The sequence below is a fragment of the Monodon monoceros genome, unplaced genomic scaffold (assembly GCF_005190385.1).
Source record: "Monodon monoceros isolate NGI ecotype Baffin Bay Population unplaced genomic scaffold, NGI_Narwhal_1 Super_Scaffold_5, whole genome shotgun sequence".
Classification (NCBI taxonomy): Eukaryota; Metazoa; Chordata; class Mammalia; order Artiodactyla; family Monodontidae; genus Monodon; species Monodon monoceros.
The window spans coordinates 32,755,141-32,773,185 of NW_021703782.1; the positions used below are offsets into that span (position 1 = coordinate 32,755,141).

Below are 18,045 nucleotides of genomic sequence, written 5' to 3' on the forward strand. Positions count from 1 at the left end.
AATTTACATTTCTAACAAGCTCCCAGGTGATGCTGCTGCTGCTGTCTGAACACCACTCTTTTTTTTTAATTAATTTTTTTTTTTTTTTGGCTGCGTTGGTTCTTCATTGCTGTGCGTGGGTTTTTCTCTAGTTGCAGTGTGCAGGGGCTACTCTTCGTTGCAGTGCATGGGCTTCTCATTGCGGTGGCTTCTCTTGTTGCGGAGCACGGGCTCTAGGTGCGCAGGCTTCAGTAGTTGTGGCATGTGGGCTCAGTAGTTGTGGCTCGTGGGCTCTAGAGCACGGGCTCAATAGCTGTGGCACACAGCCTTAGTTGCTCCACAGCATGTGGGATCTTGCCAGACCAGGGCTCAAACCCGTGTTCCCTGCATTGGCAGGCGGATTCTTAACCACTGCACCACCAGGGAAGCCCCCAAAGACCACTCTTTAAGAACAACTGCCACAGAGTAAATTATTCACTGTCAGAACTATAGCAAGATGAAGGATTTGGAGAATTAATACCCCAACCTCTCTCTCCTACCACTGATCTCCTGCTGCTGCCTCCCATGGCCAAGCCCAAACAGAAGCTAAAGGATAAGGGATCCTGAGTAATACTGTCTGTAGAGGTCACCCTTCTAGAGAACAGAGCAGGGCAGAGAAGAGTGGAGAATGGACAGGGGTGGGGCAACAGAGAATAATCAGAACCACCATAAAGACAAGGATCCATGGAAAGATGGAGAGATAGATGCACTGACAGACATCTGAATAAAAGGATAGAATAATAATAATGGTTAATATTGAGTGTTCATTGTGTACCAGCCTCTAAACTAAGGGTTTTGCTCAGATTACCTCATTTGATCCTAAGAATTAAAAACTATTACCATTCCTCTTTTACAGATAAGGACACTAAGACACAGAAACTAGATACTTTGCACATGGTCACACAGCTAGCAAGTAATGTAATCTAAATCCCAACCTAGGCATGCTATGTGTAGAGCCTCACTCCCCTGTGCTGTTGTGTGATCAATGGCAGACAGGCAGTGTGGGATGGTAGGAAAGAGTGTAAATCTTAAAGATGCCTCAGTTCAAGACACTTATTTCCTTTGTGACCTTGTGCTCTGAGCCGCATTCCTTATGTGTTAAAAGAGATAATAATATGATAATAATAAAAACTACTTCCTAGGGCTTCCCTGGTGGGGCAGTGGTTAAGAATCTGCCTGCCAATGCAGGGGACAAGGGTTTGAGCCCTGGACCGGGAAGATCCCACATGCCGCGGAACAACTAAGCCCGTGCGCCACAACTACTGAACCTGTGCTCTAGAGCCTGCGAGCCACAAGTACGGAAGCCTGCGCACCTATGCTCCGCAACAAGAGAAGCCTCCGTAATGAGAAGCCCGCGCGCAGCAACAAAGACCCAACGCAGCCAAAAATAAATAAATTTATTTAAAAAAAAAAACTACTTCCTAGTTTTTTGGGGAAAGTTAAGCAAGGTAACAGTGGTCAAGTCCTTGGTATGAAGTCTAGCACCTAGTAAACGATCAGAAATACTATTACTACTATTATTATTAATGGATGGAAAGAAAAATAAGTCAGAAATTTATGAGTGAAACACTCTCCCATCCAAAAGAGGGTTCAGAGCTTGGGTAGGGATGGGTGAATGGGTGTCCCACATATTAATTTCTCTTCTGAGGACTTCTCTTCTGATCTATCTCCAGTTTTTCTCATAAGAATGGGAAATCACTCGTCCCCTCCCCCATCTGTCTATTCCTTGGAATCTGGGGATTTGTGTGAATATGAGCTGGCCAGCCCCCTCTCCTTAGAAATCCCCTCTTGGTTTCCAGGATCCAGAGGAAGGGAAAGATGAAGGGAGTTATGCCAGGCCAGGCTCCCTCCAGCTGTTCTGCTGACCCAGGTGTTGGGCATATGAAAATGGTAACTCAAGAAAGGGACAGTGCTGCTGAGTCAGGAGGTTGAATCCCAGAGGTCTGAGATGTGGGAAGAGGTGGTAGGCCTCCTTCCAAGGAACATTCCTTCTCAACTCTGCTTGTCTCAAGGGAGAGACTGGTCCCCAGACCAGGGATGGGCAGGCACTGTAATGACCTGGGGAAGCTACCCCAGGCTCCATGGTTGTTCTGAGGGCACCAGAGGGTCTTCTTCATCACCACCAGCACCAGAGAGAAGAACCACAGAGAAGAGAGTGAGGATAAGGGATAAACCTAGGGAAGGGCACGCAGCTCCTCACTCGGGCCCCTCCATCCCAACCATCATCTAGAGGCCAGCCCTATGGCTGATGACACAAATGCCACCAGGGAGGTGCTAGTGCAGACTCCCTCTCTGGAGCTGACAGCACAAGGTCCCCTTCTCTTGGCCAGACTGCAGGCTGCTTAGGTTCTTAGAGCTGAAACCAAGGAAAGCAGAAGAGAAGAAAAGAGGGAGGGCAGGGTCAGTTTCCGTCAGAAAGAGGGGGGCAGAGGGGAATCCACAGAATGGACTTGGAGGGGAATTTCTGAGCAGAGAAAGTGAAAGTTCCGGGCCATAAATGGGTGGAAGTGGCAGCTTCCTCCAGCTTCGTCCACTCTCACATTCCCAGACCCCTTCACACCCCGCACTTCTCGGCACTCTCACCCACTCCCAGCCAGGCCTCGGCTTCACACAGACTCTGCCCAGATTCACTCACGCTCACAGCTTGCTGGCAGTCAGCCTCCGCTCATCCTCCATGGCATCCCATGCAGCTGCACTGCTAGCCCTCAGCCTGCTGATTCTCTGGACCTCCCCTGGTAAGGCTGAGGGGAGGCTTAGGGTGGGGGGCAAGTAGCAGGGGTGTCTAGGGCTCAGACTGCTTGACGCTGGACGTGAGGGACTCTGTGAGTTAGGATTGCATGTTTCAGTGAATCTGGGTTGTGCCCTGTGTGTGTGCCTGTGAGTGGCGGTGTACCTGGGTCCCTGAATTCCCATGTGTATCTGTCTCTTGGTGTATCCAGGGCCTATGACTACCCCCCTCTCTTCAGGCTCTATTTCCTGCTGCCTCAGTTTCACAGGCGGGAGAGAACAGTATATACTTTCTTAAGGTGGAGAGAATGGGAGACACCGGTCTATGAAGGGTCAAAAAATTTAACAACTCCTAAGATCTGCTAATGCCACCCTCCTGTTACCCACCCCACCCCCTTCCCTACCCCACATCCTTCCCCCAACTGACACTGTAACCAGCGTGAACTCTTCATTTGTGGGGAATTTGAAAGGACTTGGGAAAGAAGTTGGGGTGATCAGGGCAGCAGGAGGGCATTTGTGGGGCTCAGGACAGCGGTCGTTTGCCGAACTGCTTAGAAGTGCTTCAATATATTTAGCGAATATCAATCAGGTCTAGCTGCCGCCACACACAGACAGGCATCCTTAATGCCAGTGAGGGCTGTGGCCTCCGTTCCTCAGTGTCCCTGTGTCCTGACACTAATCCTACCCCAGCTCTGGGAGATGCCAACGACGCTGAAGACTGCTGCCTGTCTGTGGCCCAGCGCCCCATCCCTGGATTCCTGGTGCGAGCCTATCGCTACCTGCTCATCAACAATGGCTGCAGGGTGTCTGCCGTTGTGTGAGTTGCGGGACAAGCCTGACTAACCTCACCTCCTCCATCAGCCCCTGGGGAAACCCACCCCCACCTTCTTATCTCTCTTCTCCTTGCCTAACCCAACCTCTGCAAGGAAGCCCCTGAAACAGGCTCCTAGGTGTGGTCCCCAGCCACTGTCCCTCACACCAGGGTCTGCCAGGAAGCTGGGTTCCAGGGCTCTATTTTCTCTGACCTCTGACCTCTGTCTCCAGGTTCACCACACTGAGAGGTCGCCAGCTCTGTGCACCCCCAGACCAGCCCTGGGTGGGCCGCATCATCCGGAGACTGCGGAAGAACTCAGCCAAGGCAAGCCTGGCCCTCCCCAGCCCTGCCTCCTCCCTGCAAGCCCCTGTCCAAGACCCCAGCTCATGACTTTGCCTCTCCTTCCTCCCCCAGGGAAAGCGCTACAGCAGGTAGCCCATGACAGCCTCAGAGGGAGCCCTGTGTCTGAGGGAAAGAATGTGAATCACTGAAGCCTTGGGGAACCAAGGACCAGAAGGGAGGACCAGGCCTCCTGCTCCCCTGCGCCAGACTTGACCCAGCTGGGGCGGGGCAGGAGTGTGAGTGTGAGTGTGAGTGTGGATGAGTGTGGTGGAAGCACAACTTCTCCATGCCCAGACTGCAGTGTTTCCAATAAAGCCCAGCTGGTACCCACGAATCCGTCTGTCTGCTCTCTGTTTGCTGTCTGTCCAGGAGGACTGTGATAGAAAGGGGGAGGTGGAATGGCCGGGTTAGTTTCCACCCTGCAGCCCAAGCAACGTCCTCATCGACCTCCACCTAATACGCTGTGTTCTCAGGATCAGCTCCCATGATCAGGGCCCCACCTCACGTCTCCTTACAGCCCTATCACACTCCACGGCTCAGCAACACTAAACCTGTGCCCGTCCCCTGAATGACCCAAACTCTCTCAGGCCTCTGAGTTTTTGCCCTCCAGGACAGGTGCTCAAGCATCCAGGTGTCTCAGGGATCTGGTGTCACTGGGGGCGGGGAAGGGAGTTGTTGGGAACCAGCTCTCATGGCTGGAGGAGGGCCAGGAGGCCCAACTCTGTTGCCTGGGGGGAAAGAACCCATCCACCCAAGCCATTCCCTCTGTCTGGAACACTCTTCTCTCTCTTCTGCCTGCCTGGCTTCCCATCTGGGTCTGGATGACTCCTCCTCCAGGAAGCCTTCCCTGACTCCACACTGGGTTAGGCAGCCTCCCTCCCTCCCAAACTCCCGGGGCCCTCTGCTCCTCTCCTCTTGCAGCACTCAAGATGCTGAGCTATAATTGTTAGTTTGTCAGCCTTCCTGAACAGGGATCTTGTCTATTTTGGTTTCCACTGTCTCCCTGGTATGAAGTACACGGCTTGGCACAAGGTAGTCACTCAATAAATATTTGTCTTGAGAGCAGATAAATATGTAAGAAAAGGGTCAGCAGCCAGAGGTGAGGGCCCATCTGTCCATATAGAATCTGACCTCCAGTCCAGCCCTCTTCTCTCACCCAGTCACTCTGGGCCAGGTCCAGCCCCACCTGGGTCCACGTGGCAATCCTGGGGCCATGCTTCTCAGGGATACTGACAGACAGACCTGGGAGCCAGAGGTCAGAGTGGGAGAGGAAGGAAAAAGGAACAGCCAGAGAGCTGGGGAGATTCAGCATGGGGGGACCCCCACCACCTCGTAGCCACATGGGCTCCAGGGCCAAGGCAACACTGAGACCAGAGGAGTCACAGGGAAGGAGCCTCAGCTCTGGGAGACAAAAGCCCTCGACTCTTGGAACATCTCACAAGACTGCTCTGGGAGGAATGAACTCCTCGTGCCTGGGATGTCCTCTGGGAAAGCTGGCTAGTTGCCCAGCTATGGCCCCTAAGGGCCTGTTCAGCTGGGAGCAGCAAGTCTGTGCCCCTGGGGTTGGTATGACAGCTAGTACACCAGGCTGAGCATCCTCACCTGGGAACAGGGGCCACCGCTACACCGTATACCTTATCTGGTAACAAAAGCAGGCCTGGGCAGGCTTGGGCAAACTTGGAAGGGAAGCAGCAGTGAGGGGTTGTGCCAGCCCCTCCTCACTGAGCTGAGAGCATAGCAGCTTCTTCCTCACCTCTGCTCCTAGGATGAGGTGTCCAGAACCTCAGATAAATCAGGTCTTGGAGTCACAGGAGTGGGTGGAATGGGGAAAGTTTGCAAGAACAACTGGTATAGCCAGGAAATTTGGCTCTGCTACCTGGGGGAAATTACCCATTCATTCATGCATGCATGCAGCCATCCATCTAGCTGTCTCTGCATCCATTAGACCTCCACCCATCCATCCACCCACCCCCCACCAACTCATCCATCCATTAAGTCAGCCAACCATGGAGTTCCAGAGGTCATAGCTGTGGACACTCTTTGGACCTATGCCCTGCACCGCAGCAGGCAGAGGACAAACACAGGTGTGAGGAGGGAGTACATCCCCTCAAATCCTTCTGGGTCCCCAGTGAAACCAAGCAAAGTTCAGCCTGCCACAGAGGCAGAGACAAACTCACCCTCTGGACACTTGCAGAAACACACAGATGGAGTAGAGAAGGTGAGGGTGGGAGCCCTGAGGAGGTGCTACCAGGAGAGAGGCACCTGGACACCACCTCCCTGACACTGCCACAGGTCGGGGGGGTGGGCAGGGATGCAGGAACAGGTCATGAGCTCAATGCCCGGTCCCCAATCCCCCAATCCTGTTTCTGCCCCTGACTGTGCAACTCTGGGGAAGTCCCTTCCTCACTGCCCCCTCCAACACCTTACTTCCCCCATCTGTCAGGTGGGGGATAGGGGGCTTCATTTTTAAGAGCCCCTCCAAACAAAGACTTAATTCCTAAATCTTTGGATCTTAGGCTAACCCTCCCCAGCATTCACACAGTCTCCCCAAAGTCATGCACATTCAGAAAGGTCCCCACTCGGACTTCCCTGGTGGCGCAGTGGTTAAGAATCCGCCTGCCAATGCAGGGGACACGGGTTTGAGCCCTGGTCCGGGAAGATACCACATGCCGCGGAGCAACTAAGCCTGTGTGCCACAACTACTGAGCCTGCACTCTAGAGCCCGTGAGCCACAACTACTGAGTCCACATGCCACAACTACTGAAGCCCGCACACCTAGAGCCCTTGCTCTGCAACAAAGAAAAGCCACCACAATGAGAAGCCCTCGCACCGCAACGAAGAGTAGCCCCCGCTCGCCGCAACTAGAGAAAGCCCGCACGCAGCAAAGAAGACCCAACGCAGCCAAAAATAAATAAATAAATAAATAAATTTATTTAAAAAATAGAAAGAAAGGAAAGTCTTCACTTCCCGGGGCCCCAGGGACCACCCTCTGGGAATAAAGGGGAAGCTGAGGTTCAGGAAGAAAGAAAATAATCTAGGTGCTGGTGAAGTGGCTGGAACAGCCCCCTGCTGGACCCTGAAGGCCTGGAGGGTGAAGAATTTCAAAGAAGCCTGAGCCCTCCCCACCTCTTCTCCAGCCAGTGCCTTTCCTCCCAGCTTTCTCCTTCCCTGTTTTTCCCACCCCCAGTCACCAACCCTCCCGGACACTAGGTCTTTTTCCCTTATCTCCCTGCCAGACACAGGAGGGCTTAGCCCAGCAACCTGTGACTTGTCCTGATCCACTTAAACATTCTCAGCACTCTGATTTCATCTAATCAACACCTGCCCTGTTTCACTATGATTCACTGACAAGTGTTGAGTCTTTATTTCAAGTTCTGACGGGCCTGCCTACCTGACAATGATGAAGCTGCCTGCTCTCTGAGGGGTGGGGTGGACTCCTGGCTCCCTAACCAGGATATGGGGGCCTTACTGCCTGCCTCTAAGTAGACACCTTCCTCTCTCGGGCACACGGCACTTGCTACAGGTTTAAGGCGGGCAGCTGAGTGACACTTCCCTACCTGAAGTCCTGTTGTCTCATCAGCCAACATCTCCCTAAAGGGACCTGACATCCCTACTTAGAGAGCTTCCAGCCTTTTTGTCCACCCCTATGGCAGACAAAAAGCTTCCTATCCACGGGGGAATTCCCTGATGGTCCAGTGGTTAGGACTTGGTGCTTTCACTGCCGGGACCCCAATTCAATCCCTGGTTGGGGAACTGAGATCACACAAGCCTCTCAGCCCAAAAAAAAAAAAAGGCTCCCTGATAGAGTTCCCAGGGAACTGCCAACATTGCTCTGCTCAGGGCCTGGCACAGAACAAGGCCTAGTACACATCTGAGTAACAGAAAATGGAATTGAACATGACCCTTTCCCACGATTACCCCACCGCCACTCACACCTGGAGCACATCCAGTTCTCGGGATGGGGGCTGTCTCAGTTACATGGCTAAGTGTTTGGTCAGAGCCAGCTCCATACGGTTTTGATCAGATTTTCATCATCTCATGTTCAATTTCTCGACAAGCCTCCACCACATACCCCCTTCTCCGGCCTCCGGGAAACTCAGAAACAGCCAGAAAACCTTGGGAATAAGAGCTTCACAAGGGAGCAGGACTCCCAAGTGGGGAGTTTCCTCCAAGAGGCCCTCTGTCAGAAGAAACAGGCACTTTTCTGGTCAGAGAACTTTTGTGATGGCCCCTGAGGCTCTTTCCACGTGGGAGGACTTGGCTCTGTAGTACTAGCTATATCACCACTCGTGCTTAACTAGGTGCTGGGCACTGCTTTAAGCACTATTATCATTCCTATGTTGCAGCTGAGGAAACTGAGGTGCAGAGGTTAATTAACTTACCCAGGCTGGATGGCCAGTAAAGTGGCAGAGCTGGGGGTCCTGGCTGGGCAGACGGGCTCCAGAATCTGACTCTTAGCTACCACACATACCACCTCTCTGAGTTGATCCACCTCCTAAATAAAAATGGGAAATAGTACAGCAGGTGCAGGTCTGAGGAAGTGGCCCTCAGAGAACAGGGAAAACCGTTCCTTTGAGGTGCTGACCATGTGCCAGGCTCCAAGCTGAGTCCTTTATATGCATTATCATTGCATCCTCAAACAACCCTATGAGGTGGGGATCACTAGTCCCATTCTATGTATGAGGAAATGAAGGCACAGAGAGGTAGAGTGATCTCCCAAGCCCACTCAGCTGGTGAGTGGCAAAGCTGAGACTGCAGCCCGTCTGCCTGACGGGTAGCACTTAGGCTGAGGGCTGGGGGCTGGGATGTCCAGATGAGGTAGAAAGGCTTGGCTTCCTAGGAAGAGCTGGGAAAAAAACAAGAGAAGAAGCTGAAGGTCTCAGGCAGGACCCCAGTGCTTGAGCTCAGACACAGATATGCCCCTTGGAGGCCTCCTGGGCCGGCCTCTCCAGCAGAAGGGGAGCCTGCTTCCCCAGAGCCTCCAGGAGGAAGTGGGCACAGGTTCTCAAGGTCTGCTCAGGCCTCAGTTTTTCCAGGAGTGGAGCAGTGGAGAAAAGGCTCAGCCTACAACTATGCCCACCTTCTTACCTCCATTCCCAGGGGAAGAGCAAAGACCAGGACCTGGTAATGTTGAAAGGAAAGGAGGAATGGAGGGCAGGGTTGGGATCCGGAGGGCAGGGATAGGGGAAGGACTAGGGGTCTGTGGGCGGGACTTCTGGAAGGAGTGGGCCTCTCAGGGGGCCTCTGAGCCAGCCTGGCTGGGGCCCCTGCAGGGCAGAGCTTCTGGGGACTGCAAGCGTCGGATCAGATCCTGAAGGACCTGCTTCTGAGGGCTGCTTCCATCTCCTGAGGGGCCAAGCATGGGGTGGAACCTCTGAGGATCAGAGTAGATGGGGGAGTCAGACCTCCCAGCCCACTTCTATTCCTAGGACCTTTGAGTCTTCCATAGCTCCGGAGGGGAAGCATAAGACCTGAGCTGCCCTGGGCTCCAACCCGGCCGAAGTAGGATGGCTGTAGCTGTAACCTCAGCAGCTTCGACACTGCCCTATCAGACAACAGGACCCACCCCCCACCCACCACCCCCCAGAGTTCTGGATCTCAGAATCGCACTCACTGGAAATCTGGACCCATTACCATCAAAACCACAATCACCTTGCCGACCTCATACCTGTCAGACCATCACTTCAAGGATCCTCCCCCAAGAGGAAGACACCCCTTCCTACCAGGGATCCAACACTGTAAAGCTCTCCATCAATTCAGGAATCCTGGCAGGACATCCCATCACCTATTGGCATCCCCACTGCTGACAGGAGCCACATTCATGTCAAGGTCACCCCATTACTATCAGGCCACCATTCCTCTTGGGAAATCCTATCACTGTCAGGAACACCCAAGCCCGTCAGGTAGGACAGCAGTGATGCACCACTCCAGGAACACCATTTTCCATGTAGTCTATGTAAATGGCACCTCTTGGCATGGCAGCCCTAAGTGTCAGAGCATCTGTTAACACAGGGTCCCCAATGGTTTTAGGGCTGCCATGACATAGAGTCCCAGCCCTGGCAAACCCTTGTGTTTAAAGTGATGCTACATCACTGTCTGGAACGCAAAAATAGTTATTCGTGCCAGGCACTGTTCTGGGTGCTGACGGTACAATAGTAAGCAAGACAGATATTTTCTTGGGATTCAGGGAGCTGAATGTAATCCTTTGGGGATTCTACGATGGAAGGCAACATCTACTGGTAAGTAAGACTAATATAATAGGAAATTCCTCAAACACAGAAAGGGGTTAAGATTGTAGGCAGTGAAAAAACAGATAAATACCTTGATAATCCACCCTACGGCTGTCCAACATCAACATGCATCCTTCTTACCAAACCCTAGACTTAATATTTTAAGGGTGTCACCTAACATAAGATCACTTTTGTTTATACAACCAAAAAGATTCACTGCTCCCCAAAAAGGGACTCTTCAGAGCCTTAGCAATTACCACACCTGTCTTAGCTTGGGCTGCCATAATAAAATACCATGGACTGAGTGGCTTAAACAACAGAAATTTATTTTCTCACAGTTCTGGAGGTTAGATGTTCAACATCAAGGTGCCGGCATGGTAGGTTTCTATTGAGAGCTCTCTTCCTGGCATGTAGATGACCACCTTCTTACTAGGTCCTCACATGGCAGAGATCTCTCTCTCCCTTCCTCTTCATTGAAGGCCACAGTCCTATAAGGCTAGAGCCCTACCCTTATGATCTCATTTAACCTAAATTACTTCCTAAATACCCTATCTCTAGATATAGTCACATTGAGGGTTAGGGCTTCAACATATGAATTCTAGGGGACACAGTTCAGCCCATAGCAAAAGCCAAATCTAAATCCAAGAACTCAGAATGACATCCATTCCTCCTCTAGTTTTGTTGTAATCTCATCCCTCTATTCTACAACACCTGGTGACCACCAGCAGCACACCTGATTGGTCAGGATAGGTTGGGTGAGGCTGCAATAACAAATGACACCTAAATCTGAGTGGCTGAACACAACAAAATTCTATGCTGCACACATACCAAGCCTGCTGTGAGTCTAGGCAATCTCTAGCACAGCTGTACTCCATGTGGTGGCTCAACATTCCAGGCTGCTTTGATCTCTTGGCATGTTCTTTCATCTCAACACATGTTTCCATGATGACTCCAGCCAGGCAAGACAGCAAGGGGAACCCTTCCTTAAATGCTTCTATCCACAAATGGCACATGCCATTTCTGCATGCATTTCATTGGCCAAAGTGGGTCATACCCCCATGCCTAACTTCAAGAGAGCAACTGCCAGGAGGAGAAGCAAACCAGAACCTTGGTGAGTAGTAGTAATATTACCACAACAACCTATATTCAAGAATGGAATAAAGGAGGATGAAAGAAAAGAGGAGTCAGTTAAAGAAATGGAGACATTTCAGAGCCAGGAAGGAAACATGAATAAAAGCTGTAGTCAGTAGTTCTGAAAGTAGTCCTGGGGCTTAACTAGAATTTATTACTTCTTTCTTATATTAGTTTTCTATTGCTGTGTAACAAATCACCACAAATTCAGCAGCTTCGAACAATCCAAATTTATTATCTCACAGTTTCTGTGGGTCAACAATCTGGGTACAGGTTAACTGGGTCCTCTGCTCAGGGCCTCACCAGGCTAATCTCAGGTGCCAGCCAGGCTGCCATCTCATCTCAGGCTCTGAGTCCTCTTCCAAATTCACTGGGTGTTGACAGTTGTGGTTTTAGGACTGAAGCCCTGAGTTCCTAGAGCTGCCTGCAACTCCCTGCTCCATGGCCCTCTTCACAACATGGCAGTTTGCTTCTCCAAGGGCAACATGAGAGCATCTGCTGCTGCTTTTTATTTCTTAGCCCTAGACACTTTTTAAAAGGGCTCACCTGATTAGGTCAGGCCCACCCAGGGTAATCTCCCTTTTGACTAACTCAAAGTCAACTGATTTTGAGTCCTTAATTACATCTGCAAAGCCCCTTCATTTTTGCCATAGAGCATAACCTAACCACATCACTGATATCCCATCATATTCACAGGCCAAGAGGCCAAGAGGATCCCCTCAAAGCGAGGAGATTATACAGGACATGCACACCATGAGGGAGGAATCTTAAATTCTGTTTGCCACACTTGCTCTATGATTCATTCCCTTTACCTCCAACTGGCACTTCAGCTGGTTGACATTCTATGCCTGCTAAGGGACCCAAACCTTCATGCCCAGGGAATACTTGTCCCTGATGGTCCTGCCTGATTAAGGTTACAGGGGTCTTCCATGAACTTTGACCACTGGGCATGGCATCACCAGGAGGTATCCCAAGTACCCCAGGGATTACCCCCACATACATAGCTTCTCACACCACTTGCCTTCTGCTGCCTCACACACATCAGGATTAATCACAAAGCCCTGTCCCTCCTGAACCTCTGTGCTTGCTGTTCATTCCACCTGGAATGTCCTACCTCCTGCCTCACCCATCCTCAAGGCTCTGCAGAGCTCCCTGTTACATGTAGCTTCCCTTGCCTTCCCTCTGGCCCCCCTACCCCCCAGGCTCATCACCAGCGACACAGGTCACCTTCTGCTTGGTTTCAGAGGCCCTTGTTTCCTGCACGTCTCCTGAGAAAGCTCAGTCCAGGCCCAGAAACCCTGGGGCCCAGAATGGCCCAAACTGCAGAAAATGAAGGAGAGGGGATGTTCAGGAAATCCTGGCAGTGGCTGAGGCAGTCCTTCAAGCTGCTGAGGGCAGGAGGCAGAGAAGGAGGGTGTACTGTTGCTCAAGACTTTCCCCAATCCTGATGTCCAGTCACCTCCAGAAGTGCTGTGCAATATCCTACCCACACTTGGACTAAAGGGACAAGCTCTGCCCTGCAGGCTGGGCAGGGACCCTCTGGATATGGACAGAGGGTTTGGAGAAGGATTTGCGGGGTGAAGCAGACCCCCTCCTAGGATCAGGGACTTTCAGAAGCTGAGTCATCAGGCTTCTTGCCCATTTCCAGCTCCTTTCTGGAATAAGAGAGCCCAGGCTCCTCAGACCAGAGCTCCACTACCACAGGCCACACAACCCATTTTTTTCTAGACACTAGATGCCCTCTGCAGGCCCCATGAGGTTGGAGCACAGGCCAGGAGCCTCGCATCCCCTTTCCCTATGCACTGGATGCCCCCTGCAGGCCTTGTGAGGTTGGGAGCCACATGGGATGGATTAAACAGAACACACATATACACACAAACACAAAAGTGGGGACACCCTTACCCACATACATACGTCCATACCCACACACACATACACAGGCATATAATCAATCACACAGCCAATCACTCACATCTACCAAGGACACACCACAGACATTTAAGCATATAATCACAGTACGGACACAAGGGGACATATAGACACACATACACAATTACACACAAACCGTCATGGGCACACAGACACAAAGACACACATGGACACAATCTTTCCTCCTAGAGAAGAGTATTTGTTTGGAAGAAATATGCTAAAAAGCCACCTGGGGAACAGGGTAATATCATGAATGGTGGACTTAATAAAAGAAGGTACCTAAACTGCCTCTCAGTCTAATGGGACCTGTTGACTAGAGAGCCTTTTGTTTTGCTGGGCACTGGAGTGGTTACAGTTGTGGAACAGTACGGAGAAGAGTTGGGGTAGAGCTACTAAAAAGAGAAATTTGGAGTTTGCAAGAGCTTAATCTATATAACTCGTATGAAAGCGCATTCTTAGAAGTTGGGCTCCTGAGCTCAGAAAGCCAGATTGAACTATCCTCACTGCATCCCAGGACACCCTAAAAAGAGACAGCCCTCCTGATGCTGGTAATATATGGGAGGTGATGAATGAGAAAAGGGGATGGACCTAACTACCACTGAATGCACCCACTGTGAGTCAGGCACATGGACTACCTCACAAGATACATATTATTCCCATTTTACAGATCCCGTTCCCTCGACTGTCCAGGGTTCTAAAACCGGATTCAAATACAAGAGTTTGAGTATAAAAACCCTGTTGTTTCCACTACATTAGTAATGGCAAATGCAAGGAATATAAGTTTCCATTCCCTACTCATGTTCCCAACAATGACAGAACGTATGTGTCTTCCCCACTGATCCAGATCAGTGATTGGCAAACTATGGCCCAGCCAGCCTGCTGCCTGTTTTTGTAAATAAAACTTTATTGGAATATAGCCATGCCTGTCCATTTACATATTGTCTATGGCTGCTTTGGGGCTATAACAGCAAAGCTAAGAAGTGACGACAGAGACAGTATGGCCTACAAAACCTTATTTATTAGCTGAACCTTTAACAAAAATTTTGCTAACCTCTGATCCAAACCCAGCCTCAAATTGGAGTTGGCAAGTCTTCTTGCCTTTGGTGTCTTAGCATTGAAGGATGGTCAGATAAATAAATAACTGGGATGGATGGATAGATGGATGGATTGAACCAACAGATGGACAGACATATATGGGTAGTATATCAGAGTTTTTCTCCAAATATGTACCAATGTTCTGCCATTTATAAGCAATGAAACATTGGGTAAATTAATCTTTCTGGATCTTAGTTTCCTCATCTGTAAAATGGGGATAATAATACAATGATCATTATCTAGGGTTCTTTCTATTGCAAATGACAAAAACCCAACTTAAAGTAGCTTAAGCAAAAAGTTAAATTTGTCATATCACATAACTAGATTAAGATTTGGTCTACTTCAGCACTGGTTGGACCCAGGGATTCAAATGATGTTATCTCCATCTTTTAACTTGACTTCTCTCTAATTCTTTTTATGTGGAGGCCTCATTCCTGTTATAGACAGGTGATCTTCTAGCAGCAGAAAATATGGCCACTGGAAGCCTCAAGTCCACATTTGTATAGTGAGTGATCCGAAACAGAGGGCCTCTTTCTCCTAACATCAAAGCTCATGAAAAGCTTTGAACTGTGCTTGTGACACATACTCAGTTCTTCAATATATTACAGTGGCCAGGGAATGGAGTACTCTGATCAGATCACTATGGTGGACACAGCCACCAAGACCACGTGAAGTGAGAGAGAAATTCCCTAAAGGAACCAGGAAAAGGAGTATAAAAAAGTGTCTGCATGAACAAAAGCATCACTCACAGTATTCTACTTCATAGATTTGTCATGAGAAAATGATTTTAGAGCATTTAGCATGGTGCATGGCACTTAAGTATCAACAAATGTTCATTATTACCATAACTGATAAATAGATGAATGGATGCATTAAATAGACAGCTAATGGTTAAACATACAGATGAATAAATAAAGAAGAAGATGTGAAAAGATAGATGAAAGGAAAGATGGGAGAATGGACCGATGAAGAGACAAAAATGGGGAGACATATGGACACATGGATGGACGGATCGATCAATTGATAAATGGATGGATGATGGAAAGAAAAGGCAGACAAAAAAGGGCTCACAGTTAAGTTTGTCATATCATATGCTCTAGGGCTAGGAATGGGAAACAGAATAGCGCTCCACAATTGGTGTCTCCTGAGAGGTCTCCTCCTCTGGTCTCTGTCTCTTGGGTCCCTCTCATCAGGTGGGAGAAACACTTGCTCCCCTCCCTCATCTCTAGTTTCCTTGGGTCCCTGTGAGCTAACCAGCCCCTCTTCTCAGAAATCCCCTCTCAATTCCCAGGATAGGGAAGGCGTGGCAGAAGGGGGTGTTTTAAGCCAGGTTCCCCTCGTGCTATCAATAATTCTCTGACTCAGTTTGGGGCACAGGAAAATAATAGGGGAGAGGGACAGTACTGGCTGGGCCAGGAGGGTGAAGCCCTAGAGTCCTGAGATGTGAGATATAGGAGCTGGACCTGCTTCCAAAGAACTTTCCCTTTAGCCCTGCTTGTCGAAGAGAGGAGTAGGTCTCAGATGATGGATGTGTAGTCACTGTGATAGGCCTAGGGAGACCTGGGAGGAGATCTTCTCCAGCCTTACCCTGCTACCTGTGATTGTCCTCAGGGAATCTGGGGGACCAGCTGGGTCCCATCTTTCCCACTCCAGTAGTCTTAGGACCACAGAGAAGAGGTGGGAGTAAGGAGAAACCTGGGAAAGAGGGAGGTCCCCTCCACCTTGCTCTGACCTCTAATCCTGAACCAAGCTCTGACCCCTAGCCTTAAAACTGATGTTCAAATGCCTTCAAGAGGACGACACTGCAAACCTTCCCCTAACAGGGACAATGCAACCCCCTTCCCTTGTCCAAAATGTTGAGTGCTGAGGTTCTCAGAGCTAAAGACAAAGAGTGGGAAATGGGGACAGGGAGACTACTAAGGAGTTATGAAAGGGAAAAAATGTTCTAGATAGATGGAGACAGTGGGGAGTGCACTCAGTGGAAAGGTATTCTGCTACCAACTCATGTACTGCAATTCAATTCAGACACTAACAACCCAGAGCTAGTGTTAGACTTCAGAGGTTTAAGGGCACAGTCCCAACAAGCCTGCCCCCACTTGAGATGCCAGTCACAAGTGGGATCCCCAGGCCACCTGCATTTCTGCCTAACTAGCTACAAGTCCAGAGGTCTTCAAACCCCCCTCAGGTCCAATAGTTCACTAGAATGACTCACAGAACTCAGAAGTGCTATACTGACAACTACTTTTTTGTTTGTTTGTTTTTTGTTTGTTTGTTTTTTTGCTGTACGTAGGCCTCTCACTGTTGTGGCCTCTCCCGTTGCGGAGCACAGGCTCCGGACACGCAGGCTCCGGATGCGCAGGCTCCGGACACGCAGGCTCAGCGGCCATGGCTCACGGGCCCAGCCGCTCCGCAGCATGTGGTATCTTCCCGGACCGGGGCATGAACCTGTGTCCCCTGCATCGGCAGGCGGACTCTCAACCACTGGGCCACCAGGGAAGCCCTGACAACTAGTTTTTTATAAAGTATATATATCAGGAACATCCAAATGAAAAGACACACAAGGAGAGTCTCAGCGCAGAGCTCCCATGCTCTCTCCCCATGGAGACAGAGAGGGCATGTCACCCTCCCAGTACATCAATGTGTTCACCAACCAGGAAGTTCCATGAGCTTTGGTGTCCAGAGTTTTTACTGAGATTTCATACATAGGCATGAATGAATTGTTGGCAACATGACTTGATCTCCTCTGATGGACTGGCTCAAAGCCCCAATTCTGCAATGACATGGTTGGTCTTTCTGCTGACCAGGCCTCATCCCAAGTCACCTCATCTCTTAGCATCAACTCAGGTGTGACCCAAGGGGCTCACAGATAACAAAGACACGCGTATCACTTGAGATATTCCAAAGATTTAGAGTCTCCCTCTCAGGAACAGGGACAAAAGCCAAATTCTTTAGTATACAACAGACAGAGCCCTGCATCTGAGTGAAGGGATGTGAATTACTAAAGCCCTGGGGACCAGGCCTCCTGTTCCCATGCACCAGACTTGACCCAGCTGCAGCAGAGCAGGAGTGTCACTATGAGAGTGAGTGTGAGGGTGAGTGCGGTGGAAGCACAGCTTCTCCATGGTCAGACTGCAATGCTTCCCACTGGCATCCATGGATCTGTCTGTCACCTGTCTGTATGTAGCCCAGGCAGGGGAAGATAGGTATGAGACGGGAAAAGAGTGTGGGATGGTGGGAAGAGGATAGATGGATCTATTCTCCACACTTCAGCCTGAGGGAACTTTTACTTCACTCATTTCTGGTCATTCTCTCCCATACCGTCCAGCCACAAGGCTCCCTTCCCCCCTCCCCAGACCAAATAGGGCAGCTATTTCCAACCTCGCACACCGGGTTAATTGCTCTTTCTTGGCTTTACCAAAGCACACTCTACTGCCCCCAGCCAGTCAGCTTCGTCTATTGTAGTGATCTTATTGTCTCTTTTGATTCCCCTCACCCCTCCAACCTAGATGACAACCTCTCTGACGGCATAATCTGTGCCTGTCTTCTCTGCTATATCCTCATGCCCAAGCACATCACCCGGCACATAGTAGTCACTCGATAAATATTTGTTGATTAGTGACTGCAGGAACAAAAATCACAAGAAAGGAGGTCTCAGCTCAGAGAGGAAGGGCTGTGACCCTCTAACTATGAAGTGACTTGGCCAAGGCCACTCAGCCAACGAGTATTCCCATAGCCTGGCCTGTCTGGACTGGGCCCTCT

The 18,045-nt window shown here is 50.2% G+C and overlaps 1 protein-coding gene across 2 annotated transcripts; it reads left to right on the forward strand.

Moving 5' to 3' along the window:
• The first annotated feature begins 2,471 nt into the window (after positions 1 to 2,471).
• Positions 2,472 to 4,235, forward strand: CCL19 (C-C motif chemokine ligand 19). Of its 2 annotated transcripts, none has more exons than XM_029203554.1 (4): positions 2,472 to 2,753; positions 3,403 to 3,562; positions 3,790 to 3,883; positions 3,974 to 4,235. In XM_029203554.1, the coding sequence occupies exons 1-4, from the start codon at positions 2,516 to 2,518 to the stop codon at positions 3,992 to 3,994; spliced, it is 513 nt and encodes a 170-aa protein (XP_029059387.1). In that variant the 5' UTR covers positions 2,472 to 2,515; the 3' UTR covers positions 3,995 to 4,235. The 2 variants fall into 2 exon arrangements, with proteins under 2 accessions (XP_029059387.1, XP_029059388.1); XM_029203555.1 differs by having other exon boundaries at positions 2,533 to 2,753; positions 3,436 to 3,562.
• Positions 4,236 to 18,045: the final 13,810 nt, after the last annotated feature.

Bases quoted from the DNA above. Each gene is read 5' to 3' on its own strand.
- CCL19 (XM_029203554.1), top strand. From the start codon at position 2,516: ATGGGTGGAAGTGGCAGCTTCCTCCAGCTTCGTCCACTCTCACATTCC. The intron at 2,754-3,402 runs GTAAGGCTGAGG...TCCGTTCCTCAG, and splicing joins GATTCTCTGGACCTCCCCTG to TGTCCCTGTGTCCTGACACT. The intron at 3,563-3,789 runs GTGAGTTGCGGG...CTCTGTCTCCAG, and splicing joins TGCAGGGTGTCTGCCGTTGT to GTTCACCACACTGAGAGGTC.